At 48.3% G+C, this 19,896-nt stretch overlaps 1 protein-coding gene across 3 annotated transcripts in view; it reads left to right on the plus strand.

Moving 5' to 3' along the window:
* Positions 1–19,896, plus strand: part of LOC126640324 (protein stum homolog) — a 224,107-nt gene that overhangs the window by 29,930 nt on the left and 174,281 nt on the right. Inside the window, exons 2-4 of one of the 3 annotated variants that reach the window (XR_007628986.1) lie at positions 3,568–3,747; positions 12,295–13,300; positions 15,872–18,043. Coding sequence is in view for 2 of the 3 variants with exons in the window: in XM_050316019.1 (XP_050171976.1) it covers positions 3,568–3,747; positions 6,434–6,495 (242 nt within the window). In the remaining variant the exon portion in view is untranslated. Of the gene's footprint in view, positions 1–3,567; positions 3,748–6,433; positions 8,758–12,294; positions 13,301–15,871; positions 18,044–19,896 lie in introns of those variants that run through there. The other 2 variants (XM_050316019.1, XM_050316017.1) reach the window with 2 other exon arrangements.

Here is a 19,896-nt window from a genome sequence, read left to right on the forward strand (position 1 = left end):
AAAGCGTTAAAGTGTTGAAAACAAAAAGCCTTCTATATTTACTGGTGTAATCTAAAAATATCCCAATTCTGCTGACAGCCAAAGCAAGCACAGGCACCCAGGGGCTCTCTTCCTAGCCCATTACCACATTGGTGCCCCAGCTGGCTGACACTGCCCCAAGTGAAAGAGCAAGATGGGTGTCACATCCCACAGCCTCACAGCACAGGATGCCTTCACCCTCTGCCTCCCAGCTGCTCCAGAAGAGCAATCCTCAGCTCCCACCCATCCCTCTGCCCAGCCCCTGGTACTTGCTGGCTCCAGGTGCCACGGGGACTGTATGGCTCAGCCAGATAATTGCAATGGGCCCCAATGGCCCATGGGGCTGAACGAACAGACTTATTAAGTAGCATAGGACATCTTCTCTTCAATACCTCCCCTCTGTCACCAAAGAAACTGTATTAATTAATCATTTAGAATAATCCCAGATTTTACTGCAGCTTTGGTGCTTTTCATTGGGAAGATAGAAGTGCTTACTATAATTTACTTATGTTATACTGGCATAACTGCGTGGGCTTTTAGTTGACATCTGCTTGCGAAGTGAGCAGTTTGTTTGCTGGTTACACTCACAGCCTGAGACCTTTTTGGACAGCTGATTTACTTGGCCAACACCACCCCAGCTGCAGTTGGCATACCAAGTTTATGATTTCTGGGCCTTAGGTATTCAAGTGTCTGAATGTTTGGTCAGGAAGGGAAATGGTTCAGTGCCCCAGCTCTGACGCAGCCAGGCGGTATCAGCAGATCCAGCTTGCTTGCCTTCCTTCTCGTCCTCCTCCTCTCCACCTCTTTGCTTCCAGATGCAAATACTTCCATATTTGGCAATGTGTAACTATGATGGCTTCTTAAGGGGAAAACATCTACCTTGGCAAATGCATTTAAGACTCTTACTTCTGCTTCACATTTTCAAGCATGTGTGGACTAGAGGAAAAATACTTCCGTCTTATGCCTACTGGCATGGCTCAAGACTTGAATTCAAAAACGCCAGCAGGCTCCCAAAGGTTGGCTAATCATAATTAATAAAGAAAATGCATTGGCACTGGTAAAATGATTTAGCTCCCATGAGTAGTAAAGTGGCCTGAAGAGGCAATCAGAAGCCAAGGTTCATGAGATTTTAATCCTAGTTCCTCTATCAATTCCCAGTCCAGAGCGGGACACTTAACTGCTTTGTTTGCGTTATTCCTTTCTGAATAGGACTAGACATTAGCTTAGTCATTGTGGTGTTTAGGGGATTAATTAGCTAATTCAGCACCTTGCTCTAATGATGTAAAAATCTTAAAAGCTTCACTGGAAGGATTTGAAGCTTTTGTTGAAGAATTACTGCTCATTTATGACCTATCTTTGTAACACATCTTGGAAGACTTATAGGTAAGGCAAGAGGGGAAGATTTTAATTTGGCAAGATTTTTCATCCTGATGAGAAAACATAAACACCCAGTCTCTGATCTTGTCTCAATCCATATTTAATCTCAGAGAATGCTGTTGTGTAATTTTGAAGACAACAGTTTCAGGAAGCATGGGGGACATATTCCGGGCTTCCTTCTGATTTAAAAAAAAACTATGAAGGAAAAAAGGTGGGTGAAGCAGGGCAGAGATGTCACCTAATCTTACTTACACAATATCCTTTGGGATTAAAATTACTTCCAGTTGCCGGGAAGCTTTTCCCTCTGCAGACCCTCTTGTTTTGGTTGATAAGGGGATGAAACCCTGCCTGTGAAAGCCAAGCAGAGGACAAATTCCAGGGGTCATTTCTCAAGCAGAAGATGCTGCCCCGTCCCCTCCAGTGATGCTCTGCTGTAGGGCTGCCTCCCACCCTTCCAGCAGTGCTAACCCACTCCCCTGCACTGCAGTGCTGCTCCATGCCTGCTCCATGCCCAGCTCCAGTGTGTGGCAAAGGGAGCGGGTGGGAGTAGGAAATCGGATAGAGCCAGCGGCAGGAATACGAGCAGGGTTTTAGGAGCTGCTGGAGTGTTAGGAAGACACTGGAATTGAAGCTTGCAGAGGATGGCAAGGCTAAAAATAGGCTGTAGCCAGCCTTCCCCAGTGAGTTTTGGCACCTCAGCTGCCTGTTATGCTTGTGACCCACTGAAGAAGTGGCAACAATGAAAGAGATTATGTTTTCCACCACCCTGGCAGTGCAGGACAAAATGATACTTTGCTTCTAACCAGATGGTTCCACACTCTTGATCTGACGAGTTTTTCTGGAAGGGTGTAAACTGAGTGTTTCCTCCCTGGCTCCAGTCAAACCAAGGGGCTCCCACTTTCCCCTGAGTTCAACAAAGCACTTGTGTGCATTGAAGATGTGCTGATTCTTACAGGCTGTTTGCAGGCTTCCATCCTTTGAGAGGAAAATGGGAAGTTTTTGTAGAAACCATCACTTTAGCTCAACAAAACTGATTAAAGAAAACATTTCACAGAGCTACGTTATCCAGTACAATCAACACTGCATCTTTGTTCCTACCTTAGCAATGCTCTATTTGTGTCAAAAAAAAACCCAAAGGCAATTCATAATGCTAAGAGGTGTTGAAATGCATATGTAGATAAGGTGCCTGAATTTCATGGCCAACAGCTTGTACATTATATGGGTCAAAACCAGTTTCTTCTGCTTTTTGCCTAAGCTGTGTATTTCAGCAGGTTGGTTGTGGGACAGACAAGGCTTCCCTGAGCTATGGGTTTCAGCTAGCCTTGAACCCAGGGCATCAGCTTTGAATAAGTGATCCTGCTTGTCCAACAGGGTAAATTTAGGAAGAATCGTTGTGAAAGGCTGCTGTGGTGTAATTTTTTCCCCCACCTTTAACTTTCATGCATCAAGAAGATCCTCCATTTGAAACATTTTAGGAAGTCTGAAGGGTGGCTGCAAGATTTGTAAGTTGGTCTCAAGCAGAGCCAAGGGCTGCATCAATAGGTCTCCTGGCTCCAGCATTTTAAGTTTAGCTACTTCTGCTTTGTTAAAACATGACCTCAGATAACAATTTGTGACTGGGGAAAGCATTGGCAAAGATGCAGTGCTACATTAGCACCTGTTTTTTGAGTGTGTATGCTCATTCTAGAGCAGTATTTGGAACTAGTAACAGACTGCCAGACCCGTACATCTTTCTAGAGCCAGTCCTGCTCTAAATCTGGGCGCAGCTTTCCCTTTTAGACTTGCTGTATATGAAGTGTTTCTCCCCAGGAGAGAGCCACCAAGCAGAAAAAAGGTAGACTGGTATCTCCACAGACACACAGCATTCCCTTGTAAACTGCCTACAGTGCATAAGTGGTTACTGCTGGGTGTGAGGGGAAAGGAGCCAAAACCCAAAGAGTGCTTTATTCATCCTGGTTTTCATGTATATGTGTTGGTGTAATTCAGTGGGAGACAGCAGCACGTTTGAGTAAGAATTTGCCTCCATTTGTCATCCCGTAAAGCGCTTCCAGGTTTTCAGCACTGCAGTGGGAGCACAAGAAGTGAGAATGCTATGAGAAGTGGGTCTAAGGGGAGGGATCTGGCACGAAGTCATGGCTCTCAGTGGATGTTGTGTTTCTGCTCTCTCCCTAGGAACGTTTGTATCCGCTTTCACCGTGCTGTGCGGAGCCCGGACTGACCTCCCTGACAGGCACATGTGTTGTGTCTTCTGGCTGAACATTGCTGCTGCTCTGATTCAGATCCTGACAGCGATCGTGATGGTTGGCTGGATTATGAGTATATTTTGGGGGATGGACATGGTCATTCTTGCAAGTAAGTACAGCATACTCACCACCCTGACTTCTCTCCGAGGCTGTGTTACTGAGTCCCACCTAATGTCCCTCCAAGCCACTGGACTGTACTGTAGGGAAGAAGAGCCATGTAATGGGCTCTGCAAGTCCATGAGAAACACAGTAGGCAGAGAAATTGCTAAGAGGGTTTGAATGGCCCCGTGACATACCTGGTAGAGCCTCCCATCCCACCATATGGATTATGAACTTTCTTTTCTCTTTATGAAATGAAAGAGGGAGGCCCCCAGCACTGTGAACTCTGCTGTCTGAAGCCCGTTCTGCCCTGGTTGCACCTGTTTGAACAAGAAAGACCTTTCTCCCTTCCAGCTCCAGCTGTATCTCTGCTGTTTGAGAAACCTTTCTGAGAGGCCGGTTCTGCTCCCAGGGCCAGCTGTCCCCAGAAAAGCCCTGGGGACTCTCCTGGACTTTCCCCTTCCTCCCCAGAATACATTTATCCAATACATTTTTTTTTTCATGTTTCACACCAAGTCCTTACGCTGAGCAGAAGTGTTTAGCTGCTCCTAGAAGTACTTCCCATACACCCCTTGAGGAGCATCTAAAATATTAGTCTAGGAGAAGAGGAATCCTTTTTTTAAATGTACATAATTTAGATCACCCAGTTAGTATATATCACAACCCAGAGTACTGCCAACTTTTATCTGCCAAAGGCTTTGACTGGTGTAAAAGTTGTATCATGTCTCCTGTATCACGTTGCAGAGAATTGAGATGACACACTCATCTCACCTCCAAAGCCAGAAGCAACACAGAGCTCAGGCTGCTGATGGCATCTCCAAGACTCCGCTCCTTTTACAGAGGCCGATGGGCATTGCCCTAAACCACCCAGGTCTGAGATCTCTCAGGCTGACAGGACAGGCAGTTCCCCAAGCAAGCCCTTCTCCAAGACACCATCTTACCAGCAGCTTTTGCCTTTTGGTTTGGAGGAGCTCCACTTTGTCATCTCTGCTGATGGCATCTGTGGCTGCATGACAGAGGAGGAGAGAGGATCTCGGAAGTTGCCAGGAACCTGCCTAGAGATGAAATGGGTGAAACTGAAAAAAAGAAGGCAGATCAGTATGCATTTTCAGCTGTCAAACCCAGGGGTTAAACCCTCTCACCAAACCACCTGCTAATTTCTGAGCCAGCTTCAATTTGCAGGCTGAGTTAAGGCAATCCCCGCACAGAGCAAAGATGGATATTAAAACCCTGAACATATTCAAGGCAAAAGGCAAGGGTGAAGGCAGCACTGCCCTTTGATTTTCCCTGCAAACCACCTGCCACATTTCCTTCCAGATGTACCTGCAGAGCAGGGGTAGCTCAGGTTATTTCCGAGGGTAAATTGTGAATGGGTGTACATCTGTGATGTGTCTTTAAGAATCTGCCCGATTTGTGTGTAATCCCATAATTGTGTTCATAATCATATGCTCTTCTGCTCTTCCTCTGCTGGACAGCCTCTGTGTGCAGTTTGCTGTCTGGCAGGACCCCATTCTGCAGTTGTGAGGAGTCAGGAAAGCATCTGTTCTGATAAAGAGCTACATCTGAAATCATGACTTGCTTTTCTCCATAGTCCTGTTCTCCAGGTGGAGGGTGTTGGGCTTAGGAGGGTTGCATTGGCTTTTCAGTTTGATTGTTGGGGAAAACCATACAGCTTGGAATTATCTCCCAGAAGCTATTTCTCACATCTGGACCCTACCAGTCTGAAAGGCAGAGGGTGGGTGAGCAGCATGTGGTGGGAATGCTCAGGTCAAGAGGTTCCCAACCACAGCACAGTATTTCATCCCTCTGGTGGTAGTAGAGAATGGTAGAGGAGTCAACGTGTCTTATGTTCACCAGCATCATCTGACAAGCTGCAACCCTAGGCAGTTTCTTGCTGTCTCATTAAATAGCTGGTTTTAAGTTTACTTTCCATGCAGAAAAAATAATGGCTAAATAAAGCAGCTCTAGTTTGATGGAGAGTAAAAAAGAAATCAATTTCAATTGAAACAAAGAACAGAAGTGATCAGTTGCTGCTAGCTGGATCAAACAGCCCTGTCAGACCCAAAGTGGTTCTTATTTTCATGTTAAAAAAAAAAAAAGGTGCTAACTTAAAAAGAAAGCCATGTTTGAAATGCAAGAAATAAGTTATTTCATCTAAGAACACTGCCAGGAAACAGTTTGCTTTGGCTGGGTTTGGTTTTTGTACAAGCAATTTGATGCACTGGACAGAAATCATACATCATTGAAACTTGGATTTGCAGATGGAAAATAGTTAAAAAAATACGAAACTACTGCCCACCTCTAGTCTCCCTTGCCTTGAAATGGTCTATTCCATGCATCCCTGTGAGGGTGCCATACTATTTGGATGGGCTAGAGTCTGGACACAGCAGGTGGTGTCTAAGCTGGTGGGGGCTAGCGGTGAGGAGAAGGGTGGGAAACAGCTACGGCTCAGGGATTCCACTCAGGCTTTCCCTGAGGGATGAGTGCCTCCCTCCCCGAATTAGGACCTGCCTGTTAATTGGTAGATAGCTGGGAGAGAGTTAGAATCATAGAGTCACTAAGACTGGAAAAGACCTGCAAGATCGGAGTCCAGCTGCTAACCCATCACCACAGTGTTCACTACTAAACCATGTCCCCAAGTGCCACATCCACGTGCCTTTTGAACAGGAGGCTCGCGGCAGCTTTTGATCTTCTAGTGCTAATTCTCAGCCATGGAAAGGGGGAACCTGCCATGAACATAATGTCATACTGTCTTTAATGAGGGGAAAAGGAGAAGAGTTATAGGCCAACCAGGTATACTTCAATTCCTGGAAGAAGTAATCAAGTAAGTGACTTACATGCATTTAGAAAATATAAAACATCCCCACAAAATCAACCTGGGTTTGTCCAGAGCAAGCTGTGTCAGACTGATTCCCTTTTGTGGCAGAGAGGTTCATTCTGTGTGTGGTGGCAGCAGTCAGCCATCCCTTCCAACCTTCAGGTGCTGATGCCATCTCACACAGCATTCCTACCAGCAAGCCAGGGAGACATGGCTTGAGTGAAAATGCACTTGGGAACTCGACTCTAAATTGATTTTCCTGAACTAGAAGGCTATAAAGAGAGATGTGTTGAAAAGGTCCCTGCTGAATCTGGCTCTGCTTGTTATTTTAATTGGTGGCTTAATGATGGACCAGAGAAGGGGGTCACCAGCCCTGCACAAGCAGTGGCTGCGAGGACATCTGGCACAGCATGGGCAATGTCCAGATTCAGGCAAACTGAAGAAATGGTCTGAAAACAGTAAGTGCTACTCAGTAGAGACAAGCCCAAGGCTCTACAGAAGAATTAATTGACTCCATAAATACAGGGAACTACTTGTTTTTCAGCAAAGGATGTGGTGGCTGCAGGGAGTCACAAGTGGCACAGGATTACATTGCTGTGGAGGGAACAAACACTGCCCAGGCAGGTAGGAGCAGAGCCTGCAGGGAATTAACTGATCCCCTCACCTTTCTCTGCACATGTAAAGCTGCTGTGAGGCTTGTGGCCAGCTTTGGAGTCTGTACTTCATGTGGAAAACCCAGAGAGATTACAGAGGACTGTAAGACAGCAGGCATGTTGATGATGAAGATGTTCAGCAGGCTAGTAAATGTGAGAGGGCAGCAGTTCAGCCTAAGACAGACTTCAATAACAGCAGGAAAGATCTGTGTGGAAATTAGGAAGCATTTTCACTCCAGTAAGGTCAAAATGCTGCAGAGGTGGGATGGCAGGATCTGCCCTCTGTTCCTAGAAGACTCCAAGAGTGAGTAGACTGACTTCTGTCAGGAGCGAGGTGGGACACAGGAACAGAACAAGTGACCTCCAAGGGTCCCATCCAGCCCTTTAGCAGAATAATTTCCCAGAAGGAAGATTGATTGAATGCAGTTTTGCTGTCACACTTAATTACTTTTGGCAGCACCATGGCATGGGGCATTTTCTCTACTAATCTAAATTAATTGCCAGCTGTCCCCATTTGACACCACAGATATCTTCTTTGAGCAGCCATATGGCTTTGGGAACTGTCCTTCGCTCTACCACTGTCTGAAGGCAAAGGTAGATTAATAGGAAGAACTTAATTATTGTGAAAAAAAAAAAATTATCTGGACTCTCGCCTGGCTGCTGCTGCATCACTGTCCTCAGTGATGACTGGGCAGTGCTGCCACACTGTGCTGTCTTCAAAGCTCTTGTCATGTCTGCAGGGTGAGGCACAGAGCTGAGGCAAAACAGAGCTAATTAGCTGGCCAAGGCCAATTGGAAAACAAGCCTCCTAAGGCTTTCTGGGCAAAGTTCCCTCTGCTGTAGGCACACCTTCTCCCCAGCCCACGCAGCACACCTTCATTAGCCACACTGTGCAGAATGACCACAGTGGAATGGCCTTTCCAGGAACTCCCTAGCTGCTCAGAGCCCATTATAAAAGGTCGTGTACCATTTCTTGACAGAAGTGCCAGAGAACTAATATAGTAACGTCACACCGAGGTGGCACAGGGGACACAAGTCAGGGACTGTTTGTTCAGGCATTGTTTCGCCTCTAGTGAACACAGCCAAGAAGTCAGGCCTGCTTTCTGAAGGAAGTCCTCTAAAGCTCAGCTTTTGGCCTCTGAATGAACGACTGCCTCTGAATGCTTGGCTGCGTCATTGCTCATGGTTTCACTTCGGCTGACTGCCAGCCAGTAGTGAGAACTTACCTGTAATCATGCTGTCCACTTGTCACTCCTTTGCTAATTACAGTGCTCAGACCCTGCCAGAAGCAGCAGCAGATGATTGCACAATTACTGTACTCCTGGGCTCTGAGGGACTTTGGAAAGCATCACTGAGTCCCTCTGCTCTTTAGGGCCCCTGCCAGGGCAGGTAACACAGCTGCCCTAGGAAGGGAAGGGGAACAGAAGGCACTTAACAGACTTGGAGGATAACAGCTGGAAGAGACAAGGAAATGATGAAAGAAATTCTGAGGAAACATTGCCAGCTTAGACCTATTATGTGTTTGTTTTTTTTTTTTTTTTTTTTTTAAATCTAAATAAAGCTGTCCCCAAACTATGGCTGAGAAAAATAGTTGAAATACCTTTTTTTGCTGTTTCCTACCAAGTGCTGTGGTGAGGCAAGTTCTTAAAATATTGTAGGAATGTTAAATACCACCAGGGTTTGCAGCACCCAGACAGGCTGAGGCACGCCGTGGTTGTGAGTCACCTGTAGGCACAAGCAAACTCAGCAACAAAACTGCTTTGGGTGTAGTTTTCCAAGCTCTCGGACTGTGAATGGCTCTGGTACACTGTGATGTCGTGTTTGCTGCCATCCTTCAGTGGTTTGCCTTCAGGGAGACCCATGAAATACCAATATCACAGAGGAAAGTGTGGGAGCATTGCTCAGAGGTGTTAGTCCATCCAGCCTGTCCAGCTCAGGGCCGGTGAACTGGAAAGCAGATGAAAATTTCCCCATCATCTCTAAACAGGAGTCCCAGATGAAATGATCCACTTCAAGTACAAAGATTTTAAATAATGTTTTAGCCCTGGTGTGAATGTCTGATGGCAGAGCAGCTGTTCTCTGTTAATTCTGCAGCCCCAATTTGTTCATTCTCTTCTGGTTCTCCATGTGTTTCAGATATATCGTCTACAGTTACATTTCTCCCTCTCTCTTTCTTTCATGTTCCTTTGCCTCCTTTTGTTCACCATCAAAGTCTCTCAAGGTAAGTTTGTTTCTGTTCTTCCTCTCTCTCCTCCTCACACCCTGTGGCAGCTGGCCATGGAGAGCAACGAGCATCGGCCAGGGCAAGCCATCTGGAATTCCCTTTGGCCAGCGCTGCCCGCTCCCAGCCCAAGTACAGCCTCGTGCCTCTACGTGTGTGTCTGCCTGTCTCTGTGTCTGTCCTGTGGCTGCAGAGCCCCAGGGATGTTGAAAATCTTCACAAAGAATTGAAATGCCCCTCAGACTCCCCAAGGGCACTCTTGGAGCACAGCAGGAACGTGGTTCAGCCTTGAGAGCATCCTGAAACCACCCTCTGCATGAACCCAGTCCTGGTAGGACAGGCTGTGCACAGACCTGGTTCTTTTTGCCTCAGTCTTGAATGCAATGGTTTACAGAAGAAGTGCAATTTCAAGTAAACTTGATTAAATCAGTGACTTTGTGCACAGGCCAACTTAATCATGATCCCAGAGCTGTCTGCTCTACAGAACTGCACCTCAGCTGTGTTGCAGGTGTACTAATGTGAAGCTGCTTCATACAGAATAGCTATTCTTATGGAAGAAATGCAATAACTATTTTCATATATAAACTATTTAATAAGTCTGAAGTATTGTAATAAATAAGTTTAGTATAGGACAGGTCATTTTTTGGGCTTACTTTGGTCACATAAAGAGAGGCATGGGCTTGGCCACTGTAACTGCCTTTCAGCCAGCTTCAAAATTCATAGCAGTACTGAAAGGATTTCTTAATCCTAATTTTCTTGTATCTCAATAAAAGGCATGGCTGTGTAAGCAAGTTACTGTAAGCATAACTCAGCTCACTTACTTTAGTTAAAGATTTATGGCAGACCCCAACTTTCTGGTCCATGGGGTTGTTTGGGATTTTTCTTTAACTGTGCTCCATAAACAAATTAAACCAATACTGTAGACAAGCCCATATTACAGGTTTCCAGACAGCTCATCTTGCCTTCAGAGCTGACTCACACTGAGAACATAAATGCATGAGAAATCTCATTTTGCCCCCTAGAAAAAGCTCTTTGAAAGAGATGAGAGTCCTTCTGTTCAGCTGCACACAATGGGCAGCAATGCAGTTAAGTGTCATTTATCTGCCCCTTGTGCTTGTTTAACAGCAGGAGATCCAGACTGCCAAGGCTGTCTGAATGTGGGTTTTTTTTCTAAAGTACAGCAAAGTTCATATTCTGGACTCAATTCTTAGTTCAGCAAAAAGTCCCTTAAAGATACGGGTTCTGGCACCTACTGGTATTTTGTGTTCAGTTTTTTTAAGGGACTTACAAAAGCCTGACATAAGTGTTGGAAAGAAGTATTTTAAAAGCATCAATGGAAAAGTATTTGAAGAGTTAAGCATTCTTCTGAGATGTGACATTTCAGACTTCTTTGAAACTCAAAATATAAAAATGACAGGCTACCTATGTTATTTAATCTAAGAAAAAAATCCTTCCAGATCTTTAAAAGTTCTTTAGTTGAAAGATCTTTATTGTGGCAGGCAGTGCAAGTAAGGACAGTTAGTTTGTTTCTTTAGTAAGGAAATCTTTTGCATTGATACTCTCATAAAAACAATCCCAGCTTCTCTTAAAAGGAAAGCAGGTAAAGCTTCTGGTGTACTCACTTCGACCACCTAGAAAAGTGTTAAAAAATCCAGTATTTTTCTCATTATCCTGTGTCAGCACAAGAGCTTCTGTGCTCTCCTATTGCCCTTCCCTGCCCTAGCTCCCCCCGGGGAGAAGAAGCTGTGTCCTATGGGATTTGCAACCTCCCCTCAAGAACTATGTGCAGGACAGTAAATAAGCTTGGGCCCCAGGCCCCGAGGAGCTGTGATGGGCAGCAGGACAAGCTGCTTTAGCCTTTGCAACATCCATGTGGCTGCAACACAGCAGGGATCCCAAGGGCTTTGCTGCCTTGGTTGGGAGGTGCATTAAACCTCGAGGCTGCAGGAAGAGGAGAGGGTGTGGAGGAACAGGGATCCAGGCTGTTCCCAGTGCAATTGGTTTTGCTGCTGAAAAACTCAGTTTTCTCCAGGCTTGCCAGACAGCCACTGAGCCCTAACAAAAGCACCTGTAATGCTGCTGGGCTGGAGCAAAGCAAGCACATAACAAGGCAGTGAGAGTATCATTAGGGGAAGTGCCCGCAGAGGCATCTTGAGGTCTGTGTTTGAAATTTGACCTGTCGACCTGTAATTAAAGGCTTCTTCTCCAAGAGGTGTTTGTTCACCTCTGCAAACTGCAGTGCAATTGGTTGCTGCTGGAAAGCTCTGTTAGCAAAAGCCAGCATAGGAACAAAAAGATGGATGGAGGAAGCCAGCCTCCTCCTCTGGGAGGGCAAGGTTCAAGCATAGATCACAAGTAGAGATGTGTCGGATGCACAACCAGCAAAGTGCCGGGTCGGCACTTCGGAACAGCAGCGTCTCTGGAGCAGGATATAAGGGCATACATTTCCCCTACACTGCAGAAAAACATGCTCTGTAAAAGTTTTAGGTTATTGTATAGGTTGTACTGGAATTGGTGACCACTGGTACCCACTGTGCCTTGATAATCTCTTGAAGCAGACGTGCCCCTGCCTCTGCCAGGGCCAGGCAAGTGCTGCAGCAGCAGGGCTGGCTGCCAGCATCCACATGGCCATGCCCAGGAAGGTGGCTGCACCAGGCAGGTGTTGGCTAGAGCAGGGCAGGGTGGCTTGCTGGGCTGAGGCTGGCCCAGGGCAGCCTGGCCATAAGGGGGGATGTGGCAGCCCCTCTATTTTCCCACATGGTTTGCTACTCCTGGTAAACCAGGCTCATGGCTTTCTTGAGCCTCACCCAGGGTCCTCATTAGGAATTAACTCTAATCATGTTCCCTTCCCCTCCCTCCTCACAGGCTACAAGGAACAGGGGATCCCACAGCAGCTGTAGTGGCTGGCACAAGTATGGTCAGAGAAACACGGCGAGAGATTTCCTTTGGCAGCTGTGGGCCATGGACCTTTTTATTACCCTTTGTCTCTCTTCTTCTTCCTTTTGTTTTGTTTCCTTCTGTTTGAACCTGGTTCATCTGCCCGTCCAGCGGAGCGGAGATGCAGAGCAGCCGGTGGAGACTTGCACTGATCCCACTGAGCAGCGGAGATGAGGCAAGCACGGCATGGGTTGGGACTGGTCCTGGCCAGCACCAGGTGGGCGGCTGACGAGGAGGAGGAGGATGGTGCCAGGAAAAGGAAACACCCTTGGCGAAGGATGCACCTGGGTAGGCAGCTGAACCGAGGGAGCGGGAGATGCTGCTTTCCCTCTCTTCCCAGGGGGAGGTCACTGAAGACGTTTTGCCTCCTTTCTATGCTCACTGTTAAAGGAAACTGGCTGTGAACATCAACTGCCAAGGAGCTGTTCATAGATATATGTACAGTGTGTAAAAGCCAACCAGTGGTATTTTTTTCCCATCCCAAGGTTCCATCCTTGACTGCTTTGCAGTAGCAGAGGGTTCAGCACAGCTTCCTCTGCTGTCTGTATATATGATACTCAATGAAGTTCTGTCCTCACAGATGTCTTGAGAAACGTGCTTGCTGTAAATCATATTGTACTGCTAAAGTGATCTGGGGGCGCCCCCTGCTTCCGTCCGCTGCCACCATGCAAAGACCAGACCTCCTGCCAGCCCTGGGGAGACTTTATCCAGCAAGGCACTGGTGCCCCGCAGCTCCTCTTGGGTGGCGGGTGCAGCCACGCACTGCCAAGAGCTTCTAGTATAAAACAATACTGGGGGAGCCAAAACCCGAGACTTTTCCTCCCTCTGAAAGAGACTTGCTGGCAGTGTCTCCGTGTTTTGGAAATGGATCCCCTTACAGTGTGACTGACGTGTGCTCCTGGCTCAAGCAGTGTCCCAGCTCCGCTTCCCCGGGGTAAGTGCCCAACGCTCGAGTATCACGACCTGCTAACCAGGTGCTCAGCAGCTGTCGTGGTGGGAAGGCCCATGGCCAAATGGGGTAGGGCTGTGTTTTCCTGGTTTGAACACACGGTGTGCAGAGTCGCACTGGTCATGCAGGTGGAGTGACCTCTCTGATCCTGGCTGGTATTTAAGCAGGGCAAGAGGAGCTCAGCTTGTTGGGAGCACCTGGCTGCTTTTTCACTTTTTCAGGAGGAGCCCTGCTGAAACAGGGCAAAAACAGGCTTCTGCTCACACCGAGGTAGGGTTCTTCCATCCAGAGGAGATTCATACAAACCCCCTGCCAAAACTGGGAGCCACCTGAGCCTGGCACAACTGGGACCTGCTTCCAGCCCATTGCTCCTGCCAAGAGACAGTGGGCAAGGGTGTGGCAGCAAACCCCACTGCCCTACAAGCTCCCGGCCCCTCCTGGTATGATGGTTTGCTTTTAACACAGGTCTTGATTTTTCATGCAGAGCAGATCCTGTGAGCTAAAATAGCTCCTGTTGCGAAGAGAGCTTGGCAGTGTCAAACAGCAGCAAGGGTCCCTGAGCACAGGTGTCTTCTTGCTAGGCAGAAAGCACTGTTCTCCACATGCTGTGTGTTTAACCCCCAGAGGCATGGCAGCGGTACACTGGGAAGGACAGCTTCCCACCGAGGCTGCAGGAGAGCCCTGCATTGGGCAGGGCACATGTCGGTGGTGCCCCCAAGGAGCTGGTGGCATAAGAAGCTCCTTTGGTGTTTTAGTGTAAACCTATGGCTTAGCCTCCCTAGAGCCCCAGGTGCTCTCCTGAAGGGTGGAGGTGCAAGACCTTTCGTCCCAGAAAGTTTCCTACCTGCCCAATGCCCACACTTCACTGTCAGCCCACAGCCTGTGAGCCCACAGCAGGCACCTCTGCTCTCCCAGCTCAGGAGGTCCTCCTCCAGGGTTAATGATAAAGCATCATCCACAGTCTCAACTAACATGTGGCAGACCAGGACCCCTAAAGCAGTAGCATAGCTGGAAAACACCTTCACAAGCTGCTGCTGTCATCAGTGGGAACGCTTTTGAGAAGCCACCCAAACAGCTTGCCAGCTCTGCTGCAGCGAACACAAGGACAAAGAGCAAGGGTTACCCCTCACTTTTGCCAAAACAGAATGGCTGGTTCAAGAGCAAACACCAAATGTTGCCTAAGCATCGAGTTAGTTGTGCTGTGGTGTCAGGATGGGTGTGCAGGAGCCTCTGTAGACATGGGTAACAGGTCACAGATAAAAGAAACCAGGCAAAGCCTTTGAGTGCAGAGTCTCTGAAACAGGAGCAGCCAAGTGTGGCTTAAGAACAATTTCTTCTGGTGCCTGTGAGTTTGGATTCACTTTTAGAAGATAGATTTAAACATGCAGTGGACAGGCAGTGCAGGAAGCCTCAGTCTGGGCAGGGTTAAACAAGCTGACATTTTCACTGGGCATTAAACTGCCAAAAGTCACATCTTGTGTGGCATCAGATGTCAGATCAGCAGCAGATGCCCTGTACAAAAGCTCCCCAGGGAACAAAAAGGGGCAGAGTTAGCTCCTCTTCAGCATCACCAGGCCTTCCAGGTCACAGCTGGTGCTGTTGATCTCTGTGCTTTAGTGAGGGAATTGGTTTACTTCAGGAAGGACTTGTATGGAAATGGTGCCCTCCCCGGGATGGCTGCAGGTCTCCAGAGAGCATTGCTTCAGTTAGGTCTGTGTGCTGTCTGCACTTATTGCATGAGGGAGTTTGGTACCGCAGTGCAGCACTGCACAGGAGAGGTGAGGGATTTATATTTACTTTCAGGTTTTGCTCTATAATTTTCTTATTTTTGACCTTCCTATCAAATTGGTGAAGCCAAGAAAACACCCAATGCACCATTTAGGAAATCTGCAAATGACACCCAGAACAAAAGGCCTTATTTCTGCCTGTTGTGGTGATTTGCTTAATTGATTTTAATTAGAAGCAGACAGATTCCCACTCTCTACTTGAGGACAGGAGCAACTTTATAGATGGGCCTTGCTATCAGACAGCAGGCATCAAATTGCATTTTCCCCAAAGCTGCTCCGCAGCAGTAATAATGGTGATAAAAACCTTTGCTTTTTCCAATAGTCCTTAAAACTAGCACTGCCAAGGTCCCCCAGTGCAGGTGGCAACAGCAGCCTCAGGCTGTGGTGAGCCCCTCACCCTGGTTTCAGGTCTCCCCATGGCAAGTACTGGGGAGCTGGAGTGAGCTTGAAGGCTGAGCCCAGGGCAGGGCTGGGGAAGCTGCAGGGGAGGGCCTTGGTGGTCACAAGGGGGTTCTGCTCAGTCCCATCTTTTGTATCACACCCTCCACTGTGACTTGTTTTTCCTCCTCTCATAAAAGGCCAGAGCTTTGTGCCAGGGACAGGCCAGGCAGACCCATCCCCTCGAGAGGCTCCTGTTAAGCCCATGGTGGGGAAGCTGGCAGCAAGCTGAAGGGGTGTGCATGGTGCCCACAGTTCACGCAGTGAAGACACAGGTATGAGTGCCAGTTCGGAGCTTTCCCCCATCAGCAATTATTTTCTTTCTCTTTAGGATCAAATTAGTCACCCAGCACTTTTACACCTCTTTCCGAAGCGCTGCAGAGGGAGGCCACCTCTTCTGGGACAACACCTCCACCAGCACCAGGGCTGGATAACTCTCATCCTGATTGCAGGAGCTGTGCCATGAGGTGCCACACCGCTGCTGCCAACCAGCACTGCCTCCTTGCCAGCGCAGCCAGAGGTCACAGCCCCGAACACTTCATCTGGTCCAAAGTGCATGGCACCCAGCTATCCCAATGCCATCACCTGCTTTATAAATGTAGATGTTTTAGATGCAAGTTTTACAGCTAAAGAGTGATAGTGGGTAACAAAGAATAAATGCAGTTGCTTCACCCCCATCTGTCAGAAACATGGAATTTTCTGCTGCTCTTTTCTGTTGTGAAACCAGGTTTCTCAAAAAACCAAAAAAAAGGGCTTTAATGAAATAGTTCCATGGTACTTGAACCCAGCCGGGCTGAACAGCTGATTTTACTACTCATTGGAAAGCAATTCCAGGTAGGAACCAAACCAAATGTGTGTTTGAAATGCATGGCCAGTCGAAAACGAGTTTCATCATTCTGGGTCAGCCCAACCATTGCAACACAGAGCACATTAACATTTTTTCCCAGTTTGTTGGTGTTGCCAAATCCGTCTTTACCATGGAAAAGGTGCTATGGCAGATGAGCCCCACCCTCCCGGCCCTTTGCCTGACTAGCCTGGCATCGCTCCCAGCCATGGCACACATGCCTGGAAATTGCAGCTGGGAAGGTCGGCGGGGCTTTGTGCTGGGAATGGCTCTGGCACGGAGCCGTGTGGTTGGGAGTGTTAGATGTGCTAGGTGACCCCATCTGTGCCACCTCCTGTGCTTCCCAAGACACAAAGCTGCATGTTCCTCCCTACGTCCTTCGACTGTCGCACATTTTATTAAAGATCTTTCAGTTCTGCTGGAAATTGCCCCTTGTCATAGTCTTGCCTTGAGTATGGTGCCAAGCTCTATGGACAGGAGACTGGAGAGTCATAGTCCCAGTATTCTTTAGGGGGACTGTTTTATTCCACCCTTGCTTTGCCTCCAGCTTGTTTTGGGATGGCCCTGCAGTTTATGTACCTGCATATGCTCCACCCAGGGTGTATTTTATTGTTATCCAGCCCAAACTGTGTCCATTGCAATATACCACTAAGAGTTCATTGACATTCGAAGCCCAGGTACAAGGACACCTATAAGCTTGGCTAGCTCTGATATTCCTCCCAGTTCAAAGTAATGGCTTCTCCCACATGCTTGTTAACCACGGTGTGATAACACAGCCCTGTACTTTCTAGCAGACTTTGCTTCACACTCACACACACAGTGCACTTTGAGACAGCACTGCAATTTATTTCCCAAATTGGCACTCAGCATTTCCATCCCTCTGTGGGAGCAGCATGCTGTGAAACCCCAGGTCACAGTGGCAACAGCTGAACCAGGCTTAATTACAGTGAATCCCAATAGAACCCATGCCACCCACAAGCCATTCTTCCTCCTCTTGTCATCCGTATAAACAACTGAGCCAAGCTAAAATTCAAGTCCTCCTTCTCTTGCACCCACCCACTGACCAGAGGAAAGCAACAACACTCCATCCCCACTACTGGAATGGCGCAGTGGGAAGTGGAAGGCTTCACTTAAGCTCCAGAAGTGGCAAGGCAAGAGTAGCTCAATGCATCTTCCAGCTCTAAGGACAGGTGAAAGGGAATGGAACATTTTGGCTTGGGATCAAAACAGGGGCTCACCTCTACCAGCGCTGCCTGAAGGTGATGGCAGCTCTCTCCCAAATACCCACAACAAGCCATCTCACCCAGACCCACCCCCGCTTCCACCCACCACACACAGACCTGGGCACTGCTCCAGAAGCTGGGAGGGGGATAAGTTGTCCATTGCTGGCTCAAGTCCACGTTCTCCTTGGTTCTGGCCATGCATGGGTACATCAGAGTTTTCCACCCTAGGAAGGAGGGAGCAGGGCCCTGCCCACCTGTGCCATTTGCACCCTGCTGGTGAGTCCACCTTTCATTTTCGCACTGGAGCCCAAACTAAGGGGTCACCGAGGACCATTTGTATGCCTATTTATATCACCGAGTATTGGATTGTGACTTCTTGTGTTTTGATACTGTGGATATTTTTTTTCTAAAGTTAAATATATTCTATTGCTGGACAGCTGGAATGAAATGCAGAGTCTTTTTATGTAGCCTGGAGAAACCCCATCAAACCCTGACTCACAATGGGTCCTGATCTTCCTCCTCCTCCCATCATCAGGTTGGGGGAGAGCATCCAGCAGACATCAGCCCACACCCACATCACTTGAGAAGAGCAGGTAGGGACCAGGGTAAGACTATCTTAAGCAACTTAGGATCCAGAGTCTTCCAGGGGAGCAGGAAACTAGTGAGAAGCCTCACCTGCACCTTTGGAGTAGAGACAAGGGAGGGGGAAAAGCCACTCTATGTTCCCCTCTGCACATGCCTACCAGCAATCCCTCTTGACTGTGTTTTCTTTGCAGTTTTAACACTTTAATATGACTCCAGGCACATTATCCCTGCTGTCCATGGAGAACAGCCCCTGTGCTGCCGGTGGCTTGGCCACACACACCTGAGCAGAGCAGACCTTGGCAGGTGGCAGAGCCATCGCAGGAGAGCTTTCCCAGGAAAGGCAGCTCTGCTGCGAGGGCCAGCAGCTTGTCAAAACTCAACTGCACGTTTCAACAATCCATACTTCATGCTCCCTGCTCCTCCTGTGATGTGCAATGCCCCAAAGTGCCACTGCTCTTTGCTCCCTCCCCAAAGCCACTGTGGGTGGGGAAACACAAGGGAGATCCCAGCTGGACTCGTCAGGCCTTGCTTGTTGCTGAGACAAGCAGCTGTTTGAAGTCTCTAAGCAGCTGTTCATTCATATGAATGTCTACAGCCTAGTAGTTTTGACCTCAAACATTGGCACACAGGTGGTTTCCAGGCTGCCAAGTTTCCCCCGGTCCTGCTTGGATGCCCTGCCTCTGTAGGAGACTCTTGCAAACACAGGGTTACACAAGCAGCTTGTCCAAGCTGTCCCCCCTGCAGGAGACCTCTCAGCCCAAAAGGAGAGCAAGGCCTGCAGCCATCACCCCATCTCTAGCCCAGACAGCATTCGTGGAGGATGGGTTTCATCTGCCTTGGATAATGCAGCCAAGATGGGACAGAGCAGCCTCTTGCTCTATCAAAACCTCACATCCTTAGAGGACTGCAACATTAAGTGTGTCCCCATAGCAGGTGAATATGTGTCAGCCAGAGTATCCATGCACTAAAAAAATGGCATCAAACACCATGTCTCCCAGTAACTTTGGACTGAGGCTTTGGCTGACACACGTGCTCAGTCCTGCCTGCCAAGGTGGGCAAAGTGAGGGGTGCAAACCCACCCCCAAGCGGAACCCTTCAGGGAAAGCTGAAATGCTACCCCCCCCAGCAGGAGCCCGCAGGCACCACCTGTGCCTGCAGGGATTCCTCCACCAGCCCTTGGCACAGGAGCTCTGGCAATCACTGGTTGACATGGAGCAACTGCCACTGGAGAGAAGGTCTGCTGCCTGCTGCCCACCTGCAGCCATTTCTGAGTTCCCCCTCATGTGTCTGCAAACATAAAGTTTGGCTCCTCTTCACCACCAGACATTATTCCAAAAATTAATACTTCTAGCTACCAGGTGTTTATGTATCCCTGGAGGGATGCAGCCAACCTGGTTTTGCTGGCTCCCCCTCCAAGGTGCCTGCACTGCTATGAGCCCGCAAAAGACACTTAATGTCAGAGGTGCAGCTCCCACCAGGACCTGAGCAGCTGGAAATTTGAGCCCAGTGGGGCTCAGCTCAGCAGTGCCTTGCTCTGGGTTGTGTCAAATGCGATGCTGCTGCTGCTCACAACTGGGGACTGAGGCTGTGTGCAGCTATTCCACCTGGAACCTGGAGCCGTCCTGGGACACAGGTGGGAAGCTGGAGGGTGCTGATGCCCCACTGAGCCAGTCTAGATCAGGAGAAAGTGGAATTAAAGGCTAA

This window comes from Myiozetetes cayanensis, unplaced genomic scaffold (assembly GCF_022539395.1).
Source record: "Myiozetetes cayanensis isolate MyiCay16 unplaced genomic scaffold, myiCay2020 scf2-11, whole genome shotgun sequence".
In the NCBI taxonomy this organism is placed as follows: Eukaryota; Metazoa; Chordata; class Aves; order Passeriformes; family Tyrannidae; genus Myiozetetes; species Myiozetetes cayanensis.